We start from the raw sequence: 20,752 nt of genomic DNA on the forward strand, positions 1-20,752 counted from the left end.
TTAACTGTCCAACAAAGGAAATTAATCATTGAGTCTGTCTCTATAAATTCTTTTAGAGAGGCTGGAGGAGTCAAGTTCACATTGGGAAAAGTGGGTGAATCTTTTGGGACTACTTCTATGGTGAAGGCAGTGGAAGTTTTTGGTCAGGAATCAAATATAATGAGGGTCCCATTTTAAGCACCTTGAACCATATTTGCTTCTGGTAAGGAGACAGAGGAGGGGGAGAAAGAAAAGGTAGAATCTCTTTTTTTTCTTTAACCCATTGACTTTGTGTTGTTCAGACTAAATCTCAGCTGCTACTGTTGTAGGGAAAGGGAGCCTAATGTAGAAGTAAGAGGGGGAAAAAACTTGTGTCTGAGCTTTCAGGAGTCCAGGTCTAGTATTAATAAAAGCATTTAAGGACATTTTCAAGGGTAAATGACTATTCTCTATTACCAGGAGAGAGATGTGTTTCCTCTATAGAAAGAAATTGGGTGGAGTCTCCTAACAAATAAAAAAGTCCAGAAACTTTGTGAACATGGTGGACACAGTGAACAGGTATCCAGTGAGAAGTTTTCTTTAATGCAGGGTAGTGGCCCACAAAAGGATTAAAGGTGGATGGGCAGGATTAGCACATCATTCTCTTTTGGAAGGGAAGGGAATTATCATTTACTGTAGCTTTCCTCTTCGCCGAGAACTGTGCTTGCAGCTGTTAAAAATACTTGTTTTCATCTGATTTTATCTCCACAAAACTCTAAATGTTATTGTTACCTGTATTTCTAAAGATACAGAAAGCAAAGCTCAGGAAGTTTTCAATGACTTGTCAAGATCACAAAATTGGTAACAAGGTAAATTCAATTAATGTCTACTAGACTCAAAAGCACTTTCAAAAGCACTGGGCTCCAAGATACCTGTGGTGCTGTTTTTAATTCATCACAGGAATACATGGTTTATTTTAAATATTTGAGGGAAACAAAGCAATACTTGACATCAGTCAGATACTGTGTGAATTAGTGGCTCTCAGTTTCAATATTAGATTGCACTTTCCTTTTGATGACAATCTTTGTGAAACTGGGTTTTTGGTGGTTGCTGTGATCAAAAACCAAATGCTATTTGAAAATCAATGTGAAACAGAATTGTAGTATCTAATATGATTTGAAGGTTTGAGAAGGTAAGTGGTGTCCCACAGGGGCACACATTTCATTAATAAGTAGTTTTGCTATTTAAGCATGAAATAAAACTATTATTTTCCTTTTCAATTTATGTGTATTATTCTTCAAATGACCACTAGGCAGGACATAAATATTTATTAAGTTGTTCACACCTACTACTTAATAAATGGAACTGTTAGGTACTTCTTTTGGTCTATGATCCTTGTAACAAAATTACTAAGACACTAAAGGCATTTGTATACCAAGATTTTTAGAACACTTAGCCTTTACTCATTTTATGCCATAGCTTTATTTACCATACCATTCTTCTTCCTTCCTTCCCTCCTCTTTCCCTGCTCTCCTCACTCTCCCAATAGTCTTCATCATGATATTTTGCCTTTACTCATATTATATTAATGTATTAATATGGTAAATTGTTGTTTTTAGAATACATGTTATTCAACACATAGGTGATGAAATATAAATAGGTATGGCAGCCAACACTTAATTAGTGATTAATTTGACAAAAACTCAGAGAAATTGTTCTTCCCCTCAATTAACTTCTAATTGGATGTAGGGACAGACATGTTATCAGTATTACTACACTAGACTCTATCAGTTGTTCATGCACTCAACAGATACTTATTGTGTCTGACTCTGTAGTAGGCACTGTGCTGGACACCAGAAAGACAATGGTAGGCAAGACATACCTGGCTCCTGCCCTCATGAAACAAAGTCTGAAGTTAATAAACAACATAATCATAGATGTTTTCCTTATATTTAACACAAATAAGCAGGATGATGTGATAGAGAAAATCAGAGGTTCTACTGATCATGGTGATCAGGGAAGGCCTTCCTATTGAGGTCATCTCTAAACTAAAACTTGGAAAGACGTGGAAGTGCTAGTCATATAAAGAGCTGGGTGCTACATACTGAATGTTTATGTCCCCTCAAAATTCATACGTTTAAACCTATATGATGATAGTTGGAGGTGGGATCTTTTTGGGAGGCGATTAGGTCATGAGGATAGAACCTTCATGAATGAAATTAGTGCCATTGTAAAAGAGACCCTACAAAGCTCCCTATCTCCTTCTACCATGTGAAGTCACAGAGAGAAGATGGCCATCTATAAACCAGGAAGTAGGCCTTTACTAGACACTGAATCTATTAGTACCTTGATCTTGGACTTCTTAGCCTCCAGAACTGTGATAAATAAATGTTTTTGTTTATAAGCCATGTAGTCTATGGTATTCTGTTATAGCAGCCTGAATGGACTAAGACACAGGGAAAAAGCAAATGTAAACTTCATAAAACTTATATAAAGGAATATGGAAGTAGAGGACAACCTTCATACCTCCCCGTCCTCCTTGTTCATATGACCCTCCCAGCTGTATTCTTTGCCTAGCATAACGTATATTAAAACTCTTGGCATAGGGTTGGCAAATAGAAAGTGATCAATAAATATTGATTTCCTTTTCCTTTTCCTTTTTTCCTCTGCTGCATTTGTAATCTATTTACCTTATTTATTCTTATCATTTTCTGTTTCTGGTTCTGCCTACCTCTATTCTTTTTTCCTTGGTTTTCCATATTTAACCATATGGATAAATCTATCATGCAGTGTGTGATACTCTCTTCCGTATTCTTGACAGTATGAACTAAATAATGACTCAAAAATGTCATACAAGTGCAAAACATACAATAAAATGCTTCATATACACTGATCAGCTGGACACTTGGCCATCTGTATTTATTTTATTTGGAAGTGGAAAATATGGAGTGTGGCCCCTTGATCTGGATGAGCAATTCAAGAAGGGAGGATGATAAAAAAGCAACAGCTTCTCTTTGCTCTAGGATGGCTAAAAGTTGGGGAAAGAAGATCTAGAATCTCAGTTTTAGAAAAAGTATTGAAATTACCAGTGAGATTTCTGTTCAAGATAAAAGGCCAGGAGAAGAAGAAAACTAAGAAAGGGTGGGATGAATCACTGAAATAATTATAAAGCTTAAGATTGAGTTTCAATTAGATAGGAAATAAGTGTTTTTAAGGAGGGCAAATTAGATTTGTGTCTTAAAAAGATCATTATTAGGAGCATGTGGGTGGCTCAGTTGGTTAAGTGTCCAACTTTGGCTCAGGTCATGATCTCAGGTCCTGCAATCAAGTCCCTCATTGGGCTCTCTTCTCAGCAGGGAGTCTGCTTCTCCCTCTCCCTTTGCCCCTCCCCCTGCTTGGGCTCTCTCTCTTAAATAAATAAAATCTTAAAAAAATAAATAAAAAGGGCATTAGCAAAGTAATGAGGGGGCTGGGGACAATGTAAGCCAAGAAGTTGAGAGTTTTTATAATAATGCAGGACAGAGTTGAGGGCCTGAGGAGGTTGAAGAGATACACTTAGATGAAAATGTAGATTTAGGTGACCGGAAGGGGCAGTGAGTGGAGAGAAAGAAGGAAAAAGAAATCAGGATACCTTCCAAATTTCTAGCTTGAGTAAGCTAGTAGATAATAGTGCTAGCAGAGATCAAGGTTGGGCATATAGGAGCAGAAGTAAATTTGGGGAAGAAACATTAAATATAATTTTGGATTTTTCAAATTTGAAATGCTTGTGGGATAATTTTAAGATTTATTTTCTCTACAAGGGTTATTACAAAATTTATATCCAAAGCCATCTTTTCCTTGCCTCACCTATCCCAATCCTGTATTAAGCAATTTTAGAATCTTCTTATTTTGTAGCAAAATTACACAGTTTATGGGTTATTATGACCTCACAATTATTTTAATGTTAAACTGTGATTGCATGAGGTTTAAATATGAAGTGTATGTGTATTAGTGTGTACCTCTTAAATCTTGGCTTTCTTCCTTTTTATATTATTAGAGTGTCTTAGAGATAAAAGAAAAGTCTGTTTCTCTGCTATTGCATATCTGTAATATTTTAGAAAGAAAAAGTACAATAATACTGATTTCATAAGCAAAAAGAAAAAAAAAAAAACAATGAAAATGAGTATTTACTTAAATTTTCTTCCCTGGATACCAGGCTGTATTCTTCTTTTCTGGGGTGGGCTGGTACCTCCGCTGGCAGATAATCACACCAGGCTTATTTTTGCTCAAACTTTTCCCTTTGTCTGGAATGACTTCCTCTCTTTTGACTTTAAAAGAATCACCCCATTATCAATATGCAGTTCAACCTTAAACTGTTTCACATAACTTTTTAATTGATTGGCAGTGATTGCTTCTCTCCAATTTCTTAAAGTATTATATTCTCCATCACACAACTAATCATGTGATCATATTTTATATAATATGTTCTCTAATTACTTCATCTGTGGTAATTTTACCTGGCTAGGCCCTAAATTAGTTGGGGACTATGTGTACATTTTATATTTCTTTTCTCTCTCTCACAGTATTTAGCACAGTGCTAAATATACAGTTGGTGTTTAATCAGTGCAACAAATTGATGCTGTGAAATGCAGATTTGTAAAAGAGTTTCACAAACCTAGGTTTTTGAGAAGTAGATACAGTAACTTCTAGACGTACTCATTCATACCAGTTATGTTTCTAATGAAGATAAAAAGGTGATAACCAAATTAGCTGAAGAGTGGATGAGATAGTACAGAGGTGGTATAAATGTAGTTGAATTCTTTTCAGACCACACAAATTGATAAGGATGAATATCTAGTTGATTCTAAAATACAGGAATTAAGTTTCACATGGCCAGATCCAGAAAAGCTAAATTTCAAACTTATCTCCTCTTTGTCATGTTTATAAAAGTGTTTCCTATAAAGGTTTTAATCCAAACACAGAAACAAACAAACAAAAAATGGGCTCTAAATCTGATCAAGAATCTTACTGAGATTTGTAGAGTAAAAAAAAAAAAAGCTTCATTTAGTCTTTTCTAATGACTCATACAATAAAAGTTTGGGGTAGCCAAAAGAGTGTAGTGAAAATGATATAATGCACTTACTGGCTAGGCCTAGCTGAGTGAGCAAGTTATTCCTTCTGTGTGTATTGGAACTTTTGGAGCTGTATTAATAATTTTAGGCCATGAGGGTGTCATTTACCTGTAATTTATTAAATGCAACCCTCATAGTTTGAAAAAGTAGAGAGACTTATTTATATTTTAGGGGGAAAATGCACTTATCAGAGAAGATCTAATCAGTTAAAAAGACATAGAATTTAGTAATTCCAAAAAATCCAAACCACACTGGCAATTACCAATAACCTTGAAATACCTCCACTGTAATCTCCTTTGGGGCTACAGGCCACTTGTGTTCATATTTTTCTTTCACAGTTTGCTCCGTGTTAGCAGTTGGATTTGAATTCTCAACACGCACTCCATGGCTTGGCTTACCCACCAGATTTTGAACAGATTTTACCATATTCTTTAAATCCTCTGGATAAGGAGTTGGATATCGTTTTAGGTTTATTTCAACCTAGAAGTTTATAAAAAGAAATTTAACATAAAAATACCTTCGGCAAACATGTTCACAAAACTACTCCATTTTATGTGCAGTAGCAAAACCAAATGCAATATAGTGAGTGTTGAGCTGACTGAGAAACTGTATTGTAGAGTAGAGCACATTCTGCCCTCACAGGGCTTCTTCCCACCCTGTCCACCTTCTAGATTAAAAAGCATTTTTGGGTTATATTCTATCTTTAGACCTACCCTGCAGATGGTTGAAATAGCACTAGGTCAAACATATAAGTAACTGGTAATCTGAAGATTTTAAGCATTACTATCAGCTGCTTTTATACTTTAGAGGCTGTTCTTTCCCTATCTTAATTATTTATAAGTAATTATTTTCATGTTAAGGATATCTTTGGAATATCAATGTAGATGATAAGAGGAGACCCCAAAAGATTTAGAGTTTATCATGGATTAAAAAAATGGGGAACTGACAGTATCTGCTACCAAATATGCATCAGCTCTATGTTAATTAGCATGTTATATCAAAAGGTCAGGGAGCTAATTCTTGTTAATACCTAAAAAGAATATGCTTCAGGGTGGCTTTTATATTTAGTTTTTGCCCTAAGAAAGCAACATGTTTTGTAGGTAATGTCTTAAAATAAAAAGAAATTTAAAAATTGAGGAGATTTTCTAAGATATTCTAGATAAACATGTAAATTTTGGCTTGTATTGCCCAGATATTTATTTCCATTCTTGAATTCATTTTTGTTGTATCGATCTGACTTTGGGGAACATATATATTAATGATTATTCTTCACATTTAATTTAGAGAGAGAAAATATGAGACACTTCCATATAGAAAATCCCATTATCAGAATATTTAAAATATACGTAAATTGGAATAAATACAAATTATCCATGCTGATTAAAAGGGAGTGGGAAGGAAAACAAGGAGCAGATTTATTTGTCCTGGCTTATTCCAACCGTCATGCCTTTTGCATCTGAGTAGAACCAACTTTACAAAATGGAATGGTTTATGTGATTGTGGTGAGTATGTGTCTGTGGAAAGTGTGTGTGGGGGTAGGTTGGGAGGAAGGGAGAAGAAAGCAAAGCTGAAGAAGGAAGGAGTGGGAATGAGAGGAAAGGAGAAAGTGGGGGGGGCACACACATACCCACCCACCAACACCCATGTAATTCATGGGATGTAAGAATGGGATGTATGATGGTGGTATAGATCTGAGGATTATAAATATGAATTCAAACACTTTTGCTCATCTGCAGTTTTAGCAAATCCACCAACTTTGTTATATTTATTCTTCCCTGTGGCTCATTTTCCATATCAAATACTGGGATTGGACTCCACTTGATGACTTCTAACATTCCTTTCAGTATTAAACAATCAAAATTATTTTTCCAATAAATTTTTGGAAAGCTGAGGAAAAACCAGATAATCTTGCTAGTATAAATATTGTTGTAGTCTTTTATACTCCCAAACAAATAAGAATGAAATTAATAATATATAGAAATAAAGCTACAAAAATATAACCCAAGAAAAAGTTAGACTTCTCAGAAAAAAAGTGTAAGTTGTTAGAATGTAATATAAATAAAGTTCAGGGTACTTAATTTATAATGTATTCTTAAATAAACATAAAAAGAATGATATCCATGCTAGACAAAGTCCATTGGGATGCATGCATTCTTGGATCTGCTGTTTAAGTTGGTATTAGAAATGTTGATCACAAATTAAATCTAAATTTTAAATTATATTGTTGAACTCATTTAAAAGTACTTGAGAGCAAAGGGCTAAAAGTCAAAAAACTACATTTAAAAAAATATAGATTGTAGAGTGGTATGGCCATCATGCCAATTAAGAACATCTTTTAATTTTTAATAACCAGTGGTATATGAATGAAAAATAATTTTCATGTAGGGCAATAGATTAAAATTCTATGTACCTTAAAAAAATCTTCAATGCTAAAATTACACTTATAAATTGAATCAAAAGCAAAAAAAAATGTGAAGTGTTCTTCTTTAATTGAATGAAATTCCACATTGAATAATGTAATCTGTTTTTTGTAGATGCTATGTCTCATCTGACACAATTAGATGACTATTTACTAATGACCACAGTGCCAATATCTTCTGGTTATTTTATAAGCAAGTTAATGTGATATTTTGGTCATATCACTAGAATATGTTTGGGTTCTTTATCTCTGAAAAATATTTAAATTTGGAAACAAAAGCAGATTTGTCAAGCTAATGAAGCTTAAGCTTTAGAGCCTTTCACCTGCATAAGCTTTTTCCAAAGCCTTGTGAGGGGCCCTACTTTTTTATTTACATGGTTATTTCATATTCTTTTCCTTAAAGAGGCCCTTCTCCAAACTGTGGGAAGTTCAGGTCTTATAAAACTTGGATTTGTTCCATCTAGACAATAAGCTCCTTGCTTCCCATTTACTAGTCTACCAACAGAACTTGGTGGACCTGGAGTCAGAAAACCTAAATTTAAGCCACAGATTTACCCCCAACAAGCTATTAGCCACTAATCTTTCTGTCCAGTTTCTGCTTATGTAAAATGGGAATGATAATATCTCCAGTTAATCTAGAGCTAAAATGAGATAATAACTGTGAAAATCTTTTGAAAATGTATAAATTCTATGCAGAGATTAGATACTATTTTCTAAAATCAGATTCTACTTAGGTATTTTTAAAATCTGAATTTTTTTGGCAGTTTAGATTCTACTCTATATACTATATATATATGTAACTCCATACTACCTGTAACTGTTTGGACTTTTTTTCAGATTGTATACAGCACCAACTATCATTTATTCAGTATCTGCCATGTGCCAGGCACATGTACAATATTTAAAAGGATATTTAATTTATTAATAGTTATTTATATAATATATAATACTTATTTCATTGTGTACCATATAGATTTATATATAAATAATAAATGATTATGATTATTAACATTCATTAAACACTTATAATTAATTATAATTAAACATAGTTTAAGTTTCATAACCCATTGTAGCACCTGTTCCTGTCTCCCTGAGAATAGGGCTCAGGCAGTGTAGGTTCCTTGCCCAAAGTCATACAGCTATGGGTAGCACTGCCCAAATTCAAACTCAGGTCTTTGACTCCAAAGTTTAGGCTACAGAAGTGTTACTTGGCTCAGGGCTATTCCCTGATATAAGTAAGCACATAGTTGTACAATCCTGGAGAAAAGATAGTGTGTGTAAGTCTAAAATGTAAATTTTATTGAGTTAAATAACAAGATAAATTCAATTTTTAAAACATAAAGCTATTTTATAATTTCTTCTTAAAGGGAACTATAATATTTTATAATTGTTGTTTGTAAGTTCTGTAAAAGCATATTTTATACCCTTCTACAGATTGTTTTGCCTACGCCTTTCTACTTTTTAATTCTTGTGCGATGCTTCAGAAATGAGAAAACATGATCATAAATATGATTTTATTAACAGTTCAGTCATGCCCAAATAAGAACAGTTTCTTTATATTTCTAAATACATAGGCTAGAAATATTCCCTCATTCTAATATGGGATGGAGAAATAATGTAAATTCATTTATGATATAAATAGGTGGGAAAAAACTGTCAATTGTTCTTACCAAAATGTGTGTATCACTCACCATAAAGTATTTGTTCATTTTACGTATACATTTTATTAAAATGCAAGATTTTCACTGCAATGTTACTTCATTTTAGTTTTAGAAAAATAGAAATGTTTCACAACATTCTATATATTTCAGATCTAAAAAAAGTGCAGTAAATGCAAATAGCAGCTGCAAGATGTTGGAGACTCCCAAAAGTTTAGCAATGGAAGAAAAAATTTGTATTAATAGCTAGGGCATTTACAGATGGTATCTTGAATTCTCAAAGAACTGTGGTTTTCTTATATAATGATTAAATTCTAATTTGGTTTGACTGTAAATTCCAGTAAGAGAAGTAATAGTTAATGCTTTGATTACTGATCATTAGGGATCTTATCCTGGGAATTAATCAGAACATTTTACACAGAAAGGAAACCTATAGGAGTTTTAGTTAGGATTCTCAGCTGGCCTTATATTGCAGAAAGAATATAAGACACAGAATAAGAATCTAGTCCATTACATGTGAATGGTAAAGCTTACCAAAAATGCAGGGTTCTTTCCCATCCCATGAAGACATTTTTTTTTTTCATTGAACTTTTAAACACCCAACCCACTGAGATAAGGAAGCCCTGTTTGCCACAACTCCCAAACCAATCTTCTCTTACAGGAATTCTGATCATCTGTGCCTTCAAATTAGAGGGAAATTGATGCTTTTCAACAGATGTCCATCTTTGTGCTCAAAGTCCACTCTCAACAAATCTCAATTCAAATCTCATGCTATTTTAAAAATCAGGTTTTAGTTACTTAATATCCCTCTGAATTGATAATACAAAAATGTGTGTATGTGTGGGGGCAATTTAGATTTTATCAATAGTGTCATCAACATTCTGCTCAACTATTGGTATTCCCACACTTTAAAGAAAAAAAATCTTTAAAAATAAAAACATAAATAAAAATGAAGCACCCAACTCAAAAATCATGCCATATATCCCACCATTAGGCACCTCATTATTGGTGTCCCCCCCCCCTTGACTTGGTCTCTCCACCCCATTGCCAATGTCAACGAACAAAAAAAATTGAGGTCAAACATTGGCAATTGGATGGTTTCTGTAGGATCAACATTTCTTACCCCAATTCATGCAGAACATACCCCATAAACCACTGTTCCAAGGTTGCCTCTACATGGGGGATTCTCCTACCCCAAACACCTAGGCCTACCTGTCTGCCACTTAGAGAGGGAAGAGTGGTGGATTGTGCTGCAACTGGCAATGGAGTACACATGCTCCTTTCCTGCTGGAGGCCACTTATACAACCCCATGCCAGCTGTGGGTCATTCTGGGGGACGGGCATATCTTGGATCTGCTGATCACACCTGGCCCATGGTGTGCAGCAGTCGCCAGACAGTCTGGCAGGTTGGAGAGTAATCCCACGCTGGCCCCTTTCCCAGGGGGCTTGGCAGGAGTGATCCTGTGGGAGAAGGAATCTCCATTTTCTGGGAGAAAGAGGAGCGCTGTAGCAATACTTTCACTTTATCATTTTTCTACTCTTGACTTTTTTTTCACTCTGGGTAATGCACTTAAAACAACCATCAGAAAATTAGTTCGAACTCTTTGTAATGAAACAGTATCAATATCATATGAAGCTAATGGGTCACGATTTTTTCACACAATGCAGCATTCATACTACACTATACGCTCTATAAGTAGGGCATTATACTCTAGTCCACTTGGAAGTTGATGGCAGAGGTCAGTGGTTCCCCCCTAAATTTTATGTAAATGAAAGGTAAAATGGTGTAAATTTAATGGTGCTAAATGTAATGAACCAGAGAAGTGTGATTAATTTAGTGTAAGATTTCTGTATATTCCATTCATCATACTTTCATGATGATTTATTTAGAAGTTTGTTTGTGTTCTAATTTGTCCAATAGCCCAATGGCATTGGAAATATTCAAATTAGTCAAAACCAAGTGTTTGAGATTTTTGAAACACATACTGTTTCACCAAAATATAAATAAATCAAATATAAATAAGCATAAAGAAAATGCAATCTAAAGTATAATGAACCTACTCTGATTATAAACAAACCTGACCACATAACACACAAACAGGGCTTCTAAATAACTGTTTGCATTTTATGTTTTCATTGACACATATACCAGAGTATATTAAGCATACTATTTTCTTATTAGATCCTTTGAATATGGATTTTTAGGACTAAGTATGTAGTTTTTGACATTCAGTGAAGTAAAAGAATGAATCAGAGGTCCAGTATAGAATGCATCATCCATTGGTTCTAGATTTAACATATGAAATCTTAAAAGAAGAACTGAAATGCTATAAAGGTCTTTGTTTAGTTTGGCATTGCTTTTTCCAGAAATTCACAAGTTAAAAAAAATGTTTCTTTGGTTATTAGATAGCACTAACCAAGCATCCAGAAACATTTTTTTAAACTCAAATCTTATCAAAACTATCATTTTGATTTGGGAATCCACTTTGGATTTTCCACAATGATGTAGAGGTAGGCTTTGTCAATTACCTTACTGTCTAAAACTAGTAAGGTTTCAGGGTGCGTTGGTTTAAGAAAAAAGTTTAGAAAATGTGGGAATGAGGGGACAGAAAAGAACACATTACACAATTTAGATCTATTAATAGGATGCACATACAATTACTTAGGCAATTAGTCACTCAGAGTGAGAGCTGTTAGTATTCATGATGGAAAAAGTACACAAATAATACTATAAAAGATTAGAGATTCAAGATGTTGCTCTGATGATAATGTGAAGATCTGATGTTGATAAAATTTTCTCTGCACTTCAAATTTAAATAATGAAAAAATATAGATTTTAAAATTTCACTTTGTTACTTGATTTAAGTTAGTTCCAATAAAGGATTCTACAAAAGATGTTTGAGGTGAAAAAATCGAATATCACCTGCTACTAGGCACTTGCCTCCTTTAAAACTTGCTTTCTCATTTCAGAAAACTGATAAATTCTTCTCAGATACCCCAGAGACATAAAATCTTTCAGATATTTTAAAGCCAATATAACATATTAATCCATGGGCTCTTCCCTAAATGTATTCTTTGGTCTCATATGGCCTGCCTGGTGCCTTGTTTAGTGATTAGAATAAAACCATTTCAGTGTTTCAAAATGTAATAAGGTGCTTAGGTAAAGCCTATCACTCAGATTCGTTTGTTTGTTTTGGCTTTCTCTCACCTTGAATCTCTTTCATGTCGTTACTCTGTAAGATGGGGTGGTGTATCAAATTTGCTCAGTCAGAATTGGGACATGAGTCTCATTCTAAAGCACACCACTGCTTCTCAGATTACCATCCTGCTACAATGAAGGAGATGTGAAGATGTAGCTGACCTTCAAGCAGAGGTCACGCAATCTGTCCCAAAATCTATTTTAATCATAACAATGGACAAACAAAAATAATGAGAAGAAAGAAGAAACAAAATGAAAAGTTTCACCTTAACTTTCCCAGCATTTTCATCATCTTCCTTTTTTTCTTCAAATTCAAAGGCAACAGTCATGCGTTGTTGTCTCTGCTCTTCCCACAGTGTAGGGTTAAAGCTGTCACTGTCTGACTGGAAATCTATAGTTAGATTCCAAAGTATTATTGCTTTTTTTTTTTTACATGAAGTGTTATTAATAGAGCTCAGTACACTATGCAAAAAATGGCAATAGGTACTACAAACAAGTACAAAAATTTAAAAAAGGGGAAAATAAAGAGAAAGAAAGAAGGAAAGAAGGGAAAAAAGAAGGAAAGAGAAGAGAGGGAATAAAATTCCCTTGATATTTGTTTACATGGTTTTTTTACATCTCAATTCAAATTCAGCTTTCCTAATACATATTAATTATATATTGGGATTGGGAAGTTTTCTAGTGTGGAGAACAGGCTCTCCAAAGGATAATAGTAATAATAATAATAATAATAATAATAATAATAATAATAATAATAATAATAGCTGGACTACACATTTTAAAACATTATTTTTTTAAATCTTCACACTAGCACACCAGTGGTAGTACTAATATATCCTCAGTTTGTTAATGAGAAAACTCTAGGTGAGTTTTAAGAGATTTGCTCAAAGTTTTACAGCTTCTCTGCGTCAATGCAGGATTGTATTCCATGTCTGTGTGAGTACAGAGCCCATACCCATATCTGCAGCCACTAAACTCTATCAGGATTTTATAAAAGATACTACATAACATTGGCTTTTCAGTAAAATGTATGAGATTGCAAGCTTTTCTTTTTAGTGTATGTATGTGGGGGGGGTAACGGAGGGGAGCTTGTTTTTAGGGTAACTTTAAAATTATGGTCTAAAAACTGGTCTAAATATGTCTCAAATGAACAAGGAAAATAAGTGGCTTATAAATCTTTAATTTATATCAAAATGTAGGGTAATAGTAATATCTTCCTTACCAACATTAATTGTGAAGATCACATGAAAACACAATACAAGTACTTAGTTTAGGCTAAATTCTTTCCCAAAAGATGCCCTTTATCATATATTTCCTTCTTTGTTGCAAGGGATTCTGAAAATTCATTTATTATACTTCTGCCTGAAAAGCCAAAGGGTGACTTACTTAAAGTTCAAGAAAATTTTTCTATTACCAACTCGTCTTTCCTCAAAGGAAAACAGAACAAAACAAAACCAGGCTAATTCCTTAACATCATACACCTTGCCTGACTAGATCTACCTCACTCCCTGCAATAAATGAGGGATTTAATCTGCTAGACAGTATCTCAGAAATGACTAGCAAATCTGAGACTCTTCACTTTTCCCTACGTTTTTTTGGAAATGAAATATTTTGGTAATCTAGGGATACTAATATGAAAATATAAGTAAAGTTGTACGAATAAAAACAATCCTTCCTTAAGGTTTTTCTTATAGTATATGTAAACATGGTGCCTTCTCTTGCATAAATTCAAAAGATCAATTTTACTGAAGTCTGAAAAAAAATGAAAAGTCTTTCCTTTTCCTACTTTTGTAAGTCAAAATGTGAATAAAAATATTCTAAAGTATCCCAAAATGATTCACTTATATTTATAAGTCATAAAGACTAAAGATGTTTATTATAATTATCCCTGAAAATAGATCCATAAACAGATAGTTGCTTTTAAAAGATGCTCTCATTCAAGTCAACTGGGTGGATTTAGTCCATGGGTGCATTAAAGTGGGTTTACTCTTCTAAGAATTACCATTACTGTAAGACTGTAGAAAATATGTGTGGCAGCCTGTTCTGGCTTGGGCTAAGGAGCCTATGCAGAGTTCCAAATGGTAAAGGACAAATCTCTTTTATAAAAATTTTATGAAATTTGTCATCATAAAGGATAGAAGATTTAATTAAAAAAAAGGGGGGGGGGCGCCTGGGTGGCTCAGTTGGTTAAGCAACTGCCTTTGGCTCAGGTCATGATCCTAGAGTCCCTGGATGAGTCCCGCATCGGGCTCCCTGCTAGGCAGGGAGTCTGCTTCTCCCTCTGACCCTCCCCCCTCTCATGTGCTCTCTCTCTCATTCTCTCTCTCAAATAAATAAATAAAATCTTTAAAAAAATTTAAAAAATTAAAAAAATGGTTTAGGTTTTCAACAAGTATTTCTATCAGAGCTACTGACATCCTTTAGAGCAATTCAACCTGAAAGACAAAGAATGGTCATTATTTTCAAGTCATCTCTTTATGGTTGACTCTTAACATGAAATAATTTGAGGCCAGGGATCACTGGGCAAAATGTTTAAATTGTGTCCATGAAACTGGTGAACACAGAAAATAAAACAGTTCGTTGAACCTTCCTTAAGGTCTGACTCTTCTTAGCTCATTTCAGTTAGCTGGATGCTACATTTATTGAACTAGTTCTATGTCTTGCAATCCACGAAGAGAAGTTGTTCCTAAAAACAAACATTTTCACGTAAAATATGAAGAGGGAGAGTTACATTTTTGGAATCTTATTTAAAACATTATAGTGCATGTTGATTTTGTATCCTGCAACTTTACTGAGTTCATTTATCAGTTCTAGCAGTTTTTGGTGGAGTCTTTCAAGTTTTCTATATAGAGTATCATGTCCTCTGCAAATAGTGAAAGTTTGACTTCTTCCTTGTTGATTATGGAAGGTAAGATTTAAGCTTAGGGTTAACCCCTGGATGATTTGTATGTGTCGTGTGATTATTTTTATAGCCTTGCCCATGGGCCAGGATTCCTGTCTAGAGATCAGAATAAAATTAATCCCTTTTATTCATTATCATATAAGCATAGGAGAAATTTTTACTGACAATTTACCTTCATCACCACGAGGTTGCTGGGGAAACATGTAGTTAGTCAATACTCTTTGCTTTGTTTCTGGATGGGCTTCAGTTTGTAAAGGGATAAGGGCTTTGGACTAGAAGCAAAGAACATATAAATTAGATTAATAAGATAGCAAATATTAAGAATATTACTTTTATAGAAGATAGTGGTCAATAGTCTGGCCTCACTGAGCTGAATGAACAATTAAAAGAAAGGCAAGGAAAAAAGTAATGACATAAGAAAGGATTTCATGAAATAAGACTATTGCTGAGGAATATTCTCAAATTCTAAGGTCTTCATGCTGAGAGTCTCTTTTTCTCTAGTATACTCTTTTACAAAACCTATTCATCTTCACTGGCAATGTCAGTTTTAATCTTAAAGAGACCAAGATGTATTAAATTGTTTCAAATAAGTGAGCTTTTGGTGTGGTTCTATATGCTCATTCATTTTCACAAGCTGCTGCCCTAAAAAGACAAATGGAAATTGCTATCACATTCATGCTATTGCAAGATCATCTATGAATTTAATTAGGTTAAAACATAAGCATTTTTTAAGAGATATTTTTGTAACCAAAGACAGAGTCTACATAAAAATAAACAGTTGTACTTTTTGTGTCTGCTCTATCAACAATATATTTCTTATGGATAGTAATATTCCATTCTTTATTATTAATTTGATTTTAGAAATATTATTTCTGAAGGGTGTTTTAGAACTCTGATATTATATGCTATATATATAAATATACTATCTATGTAAATATATTGGAAATGATGATACCTAATGTTTAAAAAATCCACTTATTTCATGACATTTATCAACAGGAGTGAAGCACAAAGGGGATTTGGGATACCAACTTGTCTCATGAAACTGAGTCAGAAACACATTAAATCACTGTTCTAAATAAAAGTTAAATGATGCAGTCACTGTTCAGTTCATTCTCCCACAAGAATAATAAATCATGATATCAGTGGATATTTTTTCATAATGCAAGACTGTAGCATTGACTGATCCATTAGCATAGCTCACATTGAATCCAAAAATGATTTATTTATAATGATATATTAATGCCTTGAAAAATCTATAGTTCATTGATAAAATTTGAATTTGAATGACAATCTAACTTTTTTACTCAGCAGATGGAAGTAAGTGCTATAATGACTGTAGGAATACAAACATTCTAGCACTTACATTTTGTAGAGATTTATTTTATTTTTTCACAAAAGTAGCCCAATACCTAGAAGTCTGAACAATTCATTTACCAATAATGCTGCTTTTATGCTCAGGAAATAATGATAAGAAACTAAATTCAAGATGATTTGTTTTCATTTGGCTACTCATATTTGGGAATAGGTGTTTCAAAATTTTAGGATTATAAGAAAAAAGTAAAAAAGACTAATAAACTATGTCAAAATTGTCTATCACCAGTTTTTCTCTGGTGGCAAATCAGATGTCTTCAACTGTTTCTTGTTATTTTCCTTATTAAAGTTATTCATTAACACTCAATTACTGATTCAATTATAATCTACTTTTATGAGTATAAAAAATAATACCAAACCAGTTTCACAGAAAGTACTGACAGTAGTTGCAAAAAATATCTGAAAACTTCTTGTATTAAGTTTTACAATTAAGTTGATTATAATTAACAGTATAAAAAAACATGTAAGATAATAATTCCCTCTGTGGGAACTGTGTTAATGATTTTTTATTCTTTACCTTCAGAGATATAATTAGAGAATGTCCCCTGAGGACGTACATGTACTACTTAGAAATCAAAAGGTATGAAAATGATCATTTTGTGTGTTAGATCTCTGAGAATGAAGTAGATGTTAAATCAAAGTATTTAAAGAAGGTGGGGATTATAGGACTCAATATATTGTCTGTAGCAATGAAATATATACTTGAATTGCTATCGTTACAAAAATCTCTCTTCTAGAAGATAAAGAATCTATATTTTGTAATAATTGTCAAGGGTATCTATTGGGAATAAGTTAGTAATTCAAAGTTTTAATTAGATTTTATCTTAATAAATAAAATAAATCAGGTAATAAAAGTTTTTACCTGATTGTCAGAAAGCCACAAAGCTGCAAGCTCTTTAAGTTTGGTAAATGAGAATGGTAAATTCTTCAATCTGCAAAAACAAGAAAATTCTAATAGCATGGGTGAAGATGGATATAGTTCATTTTTATGAAGAATTATTTAAAATAATGTAACTTATTCATTTCATTCTTCTCTCCAATTCTTTCTCTTCAGTAGTCTGAGCAATCTTTAAAAAGTGAAAATTTCCTGCTTACAACCTTGAAATGCTTCCTGTTATATCTAGGATAAAATCCAAAATTGTTAATATGCCTTGTCAAATGTTGCAAGATCTGGCCCCCCGGGCCTCTCCAGAAACTTCTGCGACTCTTTTCCTGACTTAAGTCTTCCCAGTGCCACTGACAGGCCTTCTATTAGCCCACTACGAGGATTAGCCAAACTTTTCTCTCTGTCTGAAATATTCTTTCTCCCCAACTTCACTAAACTAAATCCCACATGTCCTTTAGTTCTCACCTTGAATGTCATTTTCTCAAAGAGGCTTTTCCTGACTCTTCATTTAAAGTACTTTCCCCAATGTAGTCTCAAAGCACCTTATATTTTCTTTGATGGAACATACCATAGTTTATAGTTATATATTTATTTTTGTGATTACTTTTTTTACTGGCTGATATCCCCACAAAACTGTTGCCTCAGTGATGGGAAGGGGTCATGTCTGTCACAATGCTAAAGGTATCTACAGCTCCCAATGTTACGTTGACTCCCGAAAGAGTGTCCTTTTGTTCTCTCACCCTTTGTATATTGTGTAGTAACTATTCCAAGAGGGAATCTTAAAAAATGCATTTTGACGTACATGAAGTTTGGCATCAGCTTTGGTATTCAGTCGAAATGATCTAGTTTTGGCTTCAGCCTTTGGAGGACCAAATCGCCAAATGCCTATTTAAACATGCTATCTGATATCCCTGAGAATGTGCATGATGAATGAATTGTGATTACATAGGTTACCATCATAACTACTCAGCAAAGTGCTAATACAATCAAGGCATGCTGATGGATTTATTGTTAATTTCTGCATATTCACTTTTGAATATAGATACACATTTTAGATAGAACTTGGAATAAAAATTTCAGGAACTCTTTCAGCCAACTGATGAGTACATACATTTTGATAATGGAAATGGAAAATGTTACAATAATTCATAAAGATTATGGAAGTAGTTTAATGTGTAAAAGCAGTTAAACATTTTCAAATAATTTAATAAGTATGAAAAGATATTGACAGCCAATACAAATATCAACAGTGTGTGTTAACCAGATAACTTTGGGAAGAATATAATAACCTCTCTGAGCTCATAAATATTTATAAAACATAAATAAGAATATAAAGAGTAACAGAAACTAACATATCATAATTCTCTTTTTATAGAGTAATTTGTTATATTAGTATTTATAACATGAAACCAAATTACATAAAAACTGTTTGTAGTTTTTAGTTATTTAATTCCATTTAAGCCAGGAATTATGAAGTAAGGTCTTATGGGAAGAATTTCTCACATTGTATGGAGGTGAATTAAAAGCAGAATATCAATTCTGCCACCTCAAAATTACATGAGGGGGAAATTTCCAGAATCATATACAATAAATGTATGATAAATCATCATCAATTCAGTTATAAATATTGAGTATAAAGAAAAGAAAGAAACTGTTAGAGAAGGATGAGTTACACTCATTTCTCCTTGCTCTTCCAGTAACCTGCATTGAAAGTGAGCCTCTGTTTAATATCACAAATGTGCAATAAATTGACCATAGAAGCAATCTTGCATTTGACAGTGCAAAGGAATAATTGTTCCTAAACTATAATACCAAACTTTTAAAATCTATCCCATTATAAATATGAAATTGTGATAGTCAAGACATTTGGATAACATTTCATATTTAATATTTTATCCAGGCAGTTCTTTCTCTGATAGTAATATTCAATTTTGGCCTCAGCTTTGGCTGAATATTAATTTTAACTGTAGGTGAAGATGCACTGATTAATTCATTAATTAAAAAATATTAATTTGGCTCTATACTATGTTCCAGTCACTGTACTAGGAGAGAAATTAAGTTCCTGATATTGCGAGATTCTCAATGTCTTACTCATATCTTTTACTCTAGCATCTAGCAATATGTCTGTCCCATGGTAGTTACTGAAGTATCCTTTATTTGTTGAATAAATAACTTCATTAGTAGCCCTTCTACTTTCTTACACCATACCCAAAAATGAACTCAAAATGGATCAAAGACTTAAATGTGAGGCCTGAAACCATTAAATTCCTAGAAGAAAACAGGCGGTAATTTCCTTGACATCAGCTATAGAAACATTTTTCTAAATAGTGTCCTCAGGCAAGAGAAACAAAAGCACAATTAAACTATTGGGACTACACCAAAATAAAAAACTTCTGCACAGTGAAAGAAACCATCAACAAAACAAAAAAAGCAGCCTACTGAACGGAAGAAGATATTTGCAAATGATATACGTGATAAGGGGTTAATATCGAAAATATATAAAATATATAAAGAACTTCAACAACTCAACACCCAAGTACTAGGAGTACTTCTAATTATGGGTCATTTTAAATATTTGATAAGCATATTTTCTATATCATCATGCAGATTATTAATGAATAAAAGTTGAGTGGACTAAGAATTTAAGAGACTTCTATAACTCATCATGAAAACCTCCCACCAAGTTAACAGTAATGGAGTTTAGTTCTGTTGGGGATTCTAATGGAATCTACTGAGAATCCATCTTATGATATCTCCATGACCATATTTCCTAACCTTATTCATAAGAATATTAATTAGAACATTTTGAAAAATGTTTTGCTGAAAGTTAGCAACATTCAACGCATTTCCCTCATTTTCCTGTCTGGTGACTCAGTCAAAACAGGAGATGAGGTTGGTTTGATATGACTTACTCTTGTACCAAGCTGTGAAGCTTCCTTGTCATCTTGATTTTAAGAACGAAATCCCAAACCTTTTAATAAAATGTTTTATTCTCTTACGTGGGAATATTATTGAATTACTAAGTGAATAGTCTTTGAAAGCCACATTATTATTATGATTTGTCTTAAACAAACGAGAACTCGTACACTTATCTTGAAACTTACAGATCTGAATATTCTTAATGATCCATAAAAGTCATCTTTGACAGTTTTGTTCAGTCTCTCAGTTTCTTGTTCTATCATTTGTCTGACTGAAACTTACTGAAAACAGAGTTCATACATTCTATTCTGTAATCACTTTGTCTA

General features: G+C 33.3%; 1 protein-coding gene across 1 annotated transcript in view; it reads right to left on the reverse strand.

The window, feature by feature from the left end:
- LRRC7 (leucine rich repeat containing 7) overlaps positions 1 to 20,752 on the reverse strand; it is a 646,929-nt gene that overhangs the window by 87,149 nt on the left and 539,028 nt on the right. The window contains exons 15-19 of the mRNA XM_035018295.1: positions 17,484 to 17,553; positions 15,420 to 15,519; positions 12,612 to 12,736; positions 10,359 to 10,607; positions 5,349 to 5,549 (exon numbers count right to left, since the gene is read on the reverse strand). Of these exons, the coding sequence (XP_034874186.1) occupies positions 5,349 to 5,549; positions 10,359 to 10,607; positions 12,612 to 12,736; positions 15,420 to 15,519; positions 17,484 to 17,553 (745 nt within the window). The remainder of the gene's footprint in view (positions 1 to 5,348; positions 5,550 to 10,358; positions 10,608 to 12,611; positions 12,737 to 15,419; positions 15,520 to 17,483; positions 17,554 to 20,752) is intronic.

The sequence above is a fragment of the Mirounga leonina genome, unplaced genomic scaffold (genome assembly GCF_011800145.1).
Source record: "Mirounga leonina isolate KUSES-001 unplaced genomic scaffold, KU_Mleo_1.0 Mir_173, whole genome shotgun sequence".
NCBI lineage: Eukaryota > Metazoa > Chordata > Mammalia > Carnivora > Phocidae > Mirounga > Mirounga leonina.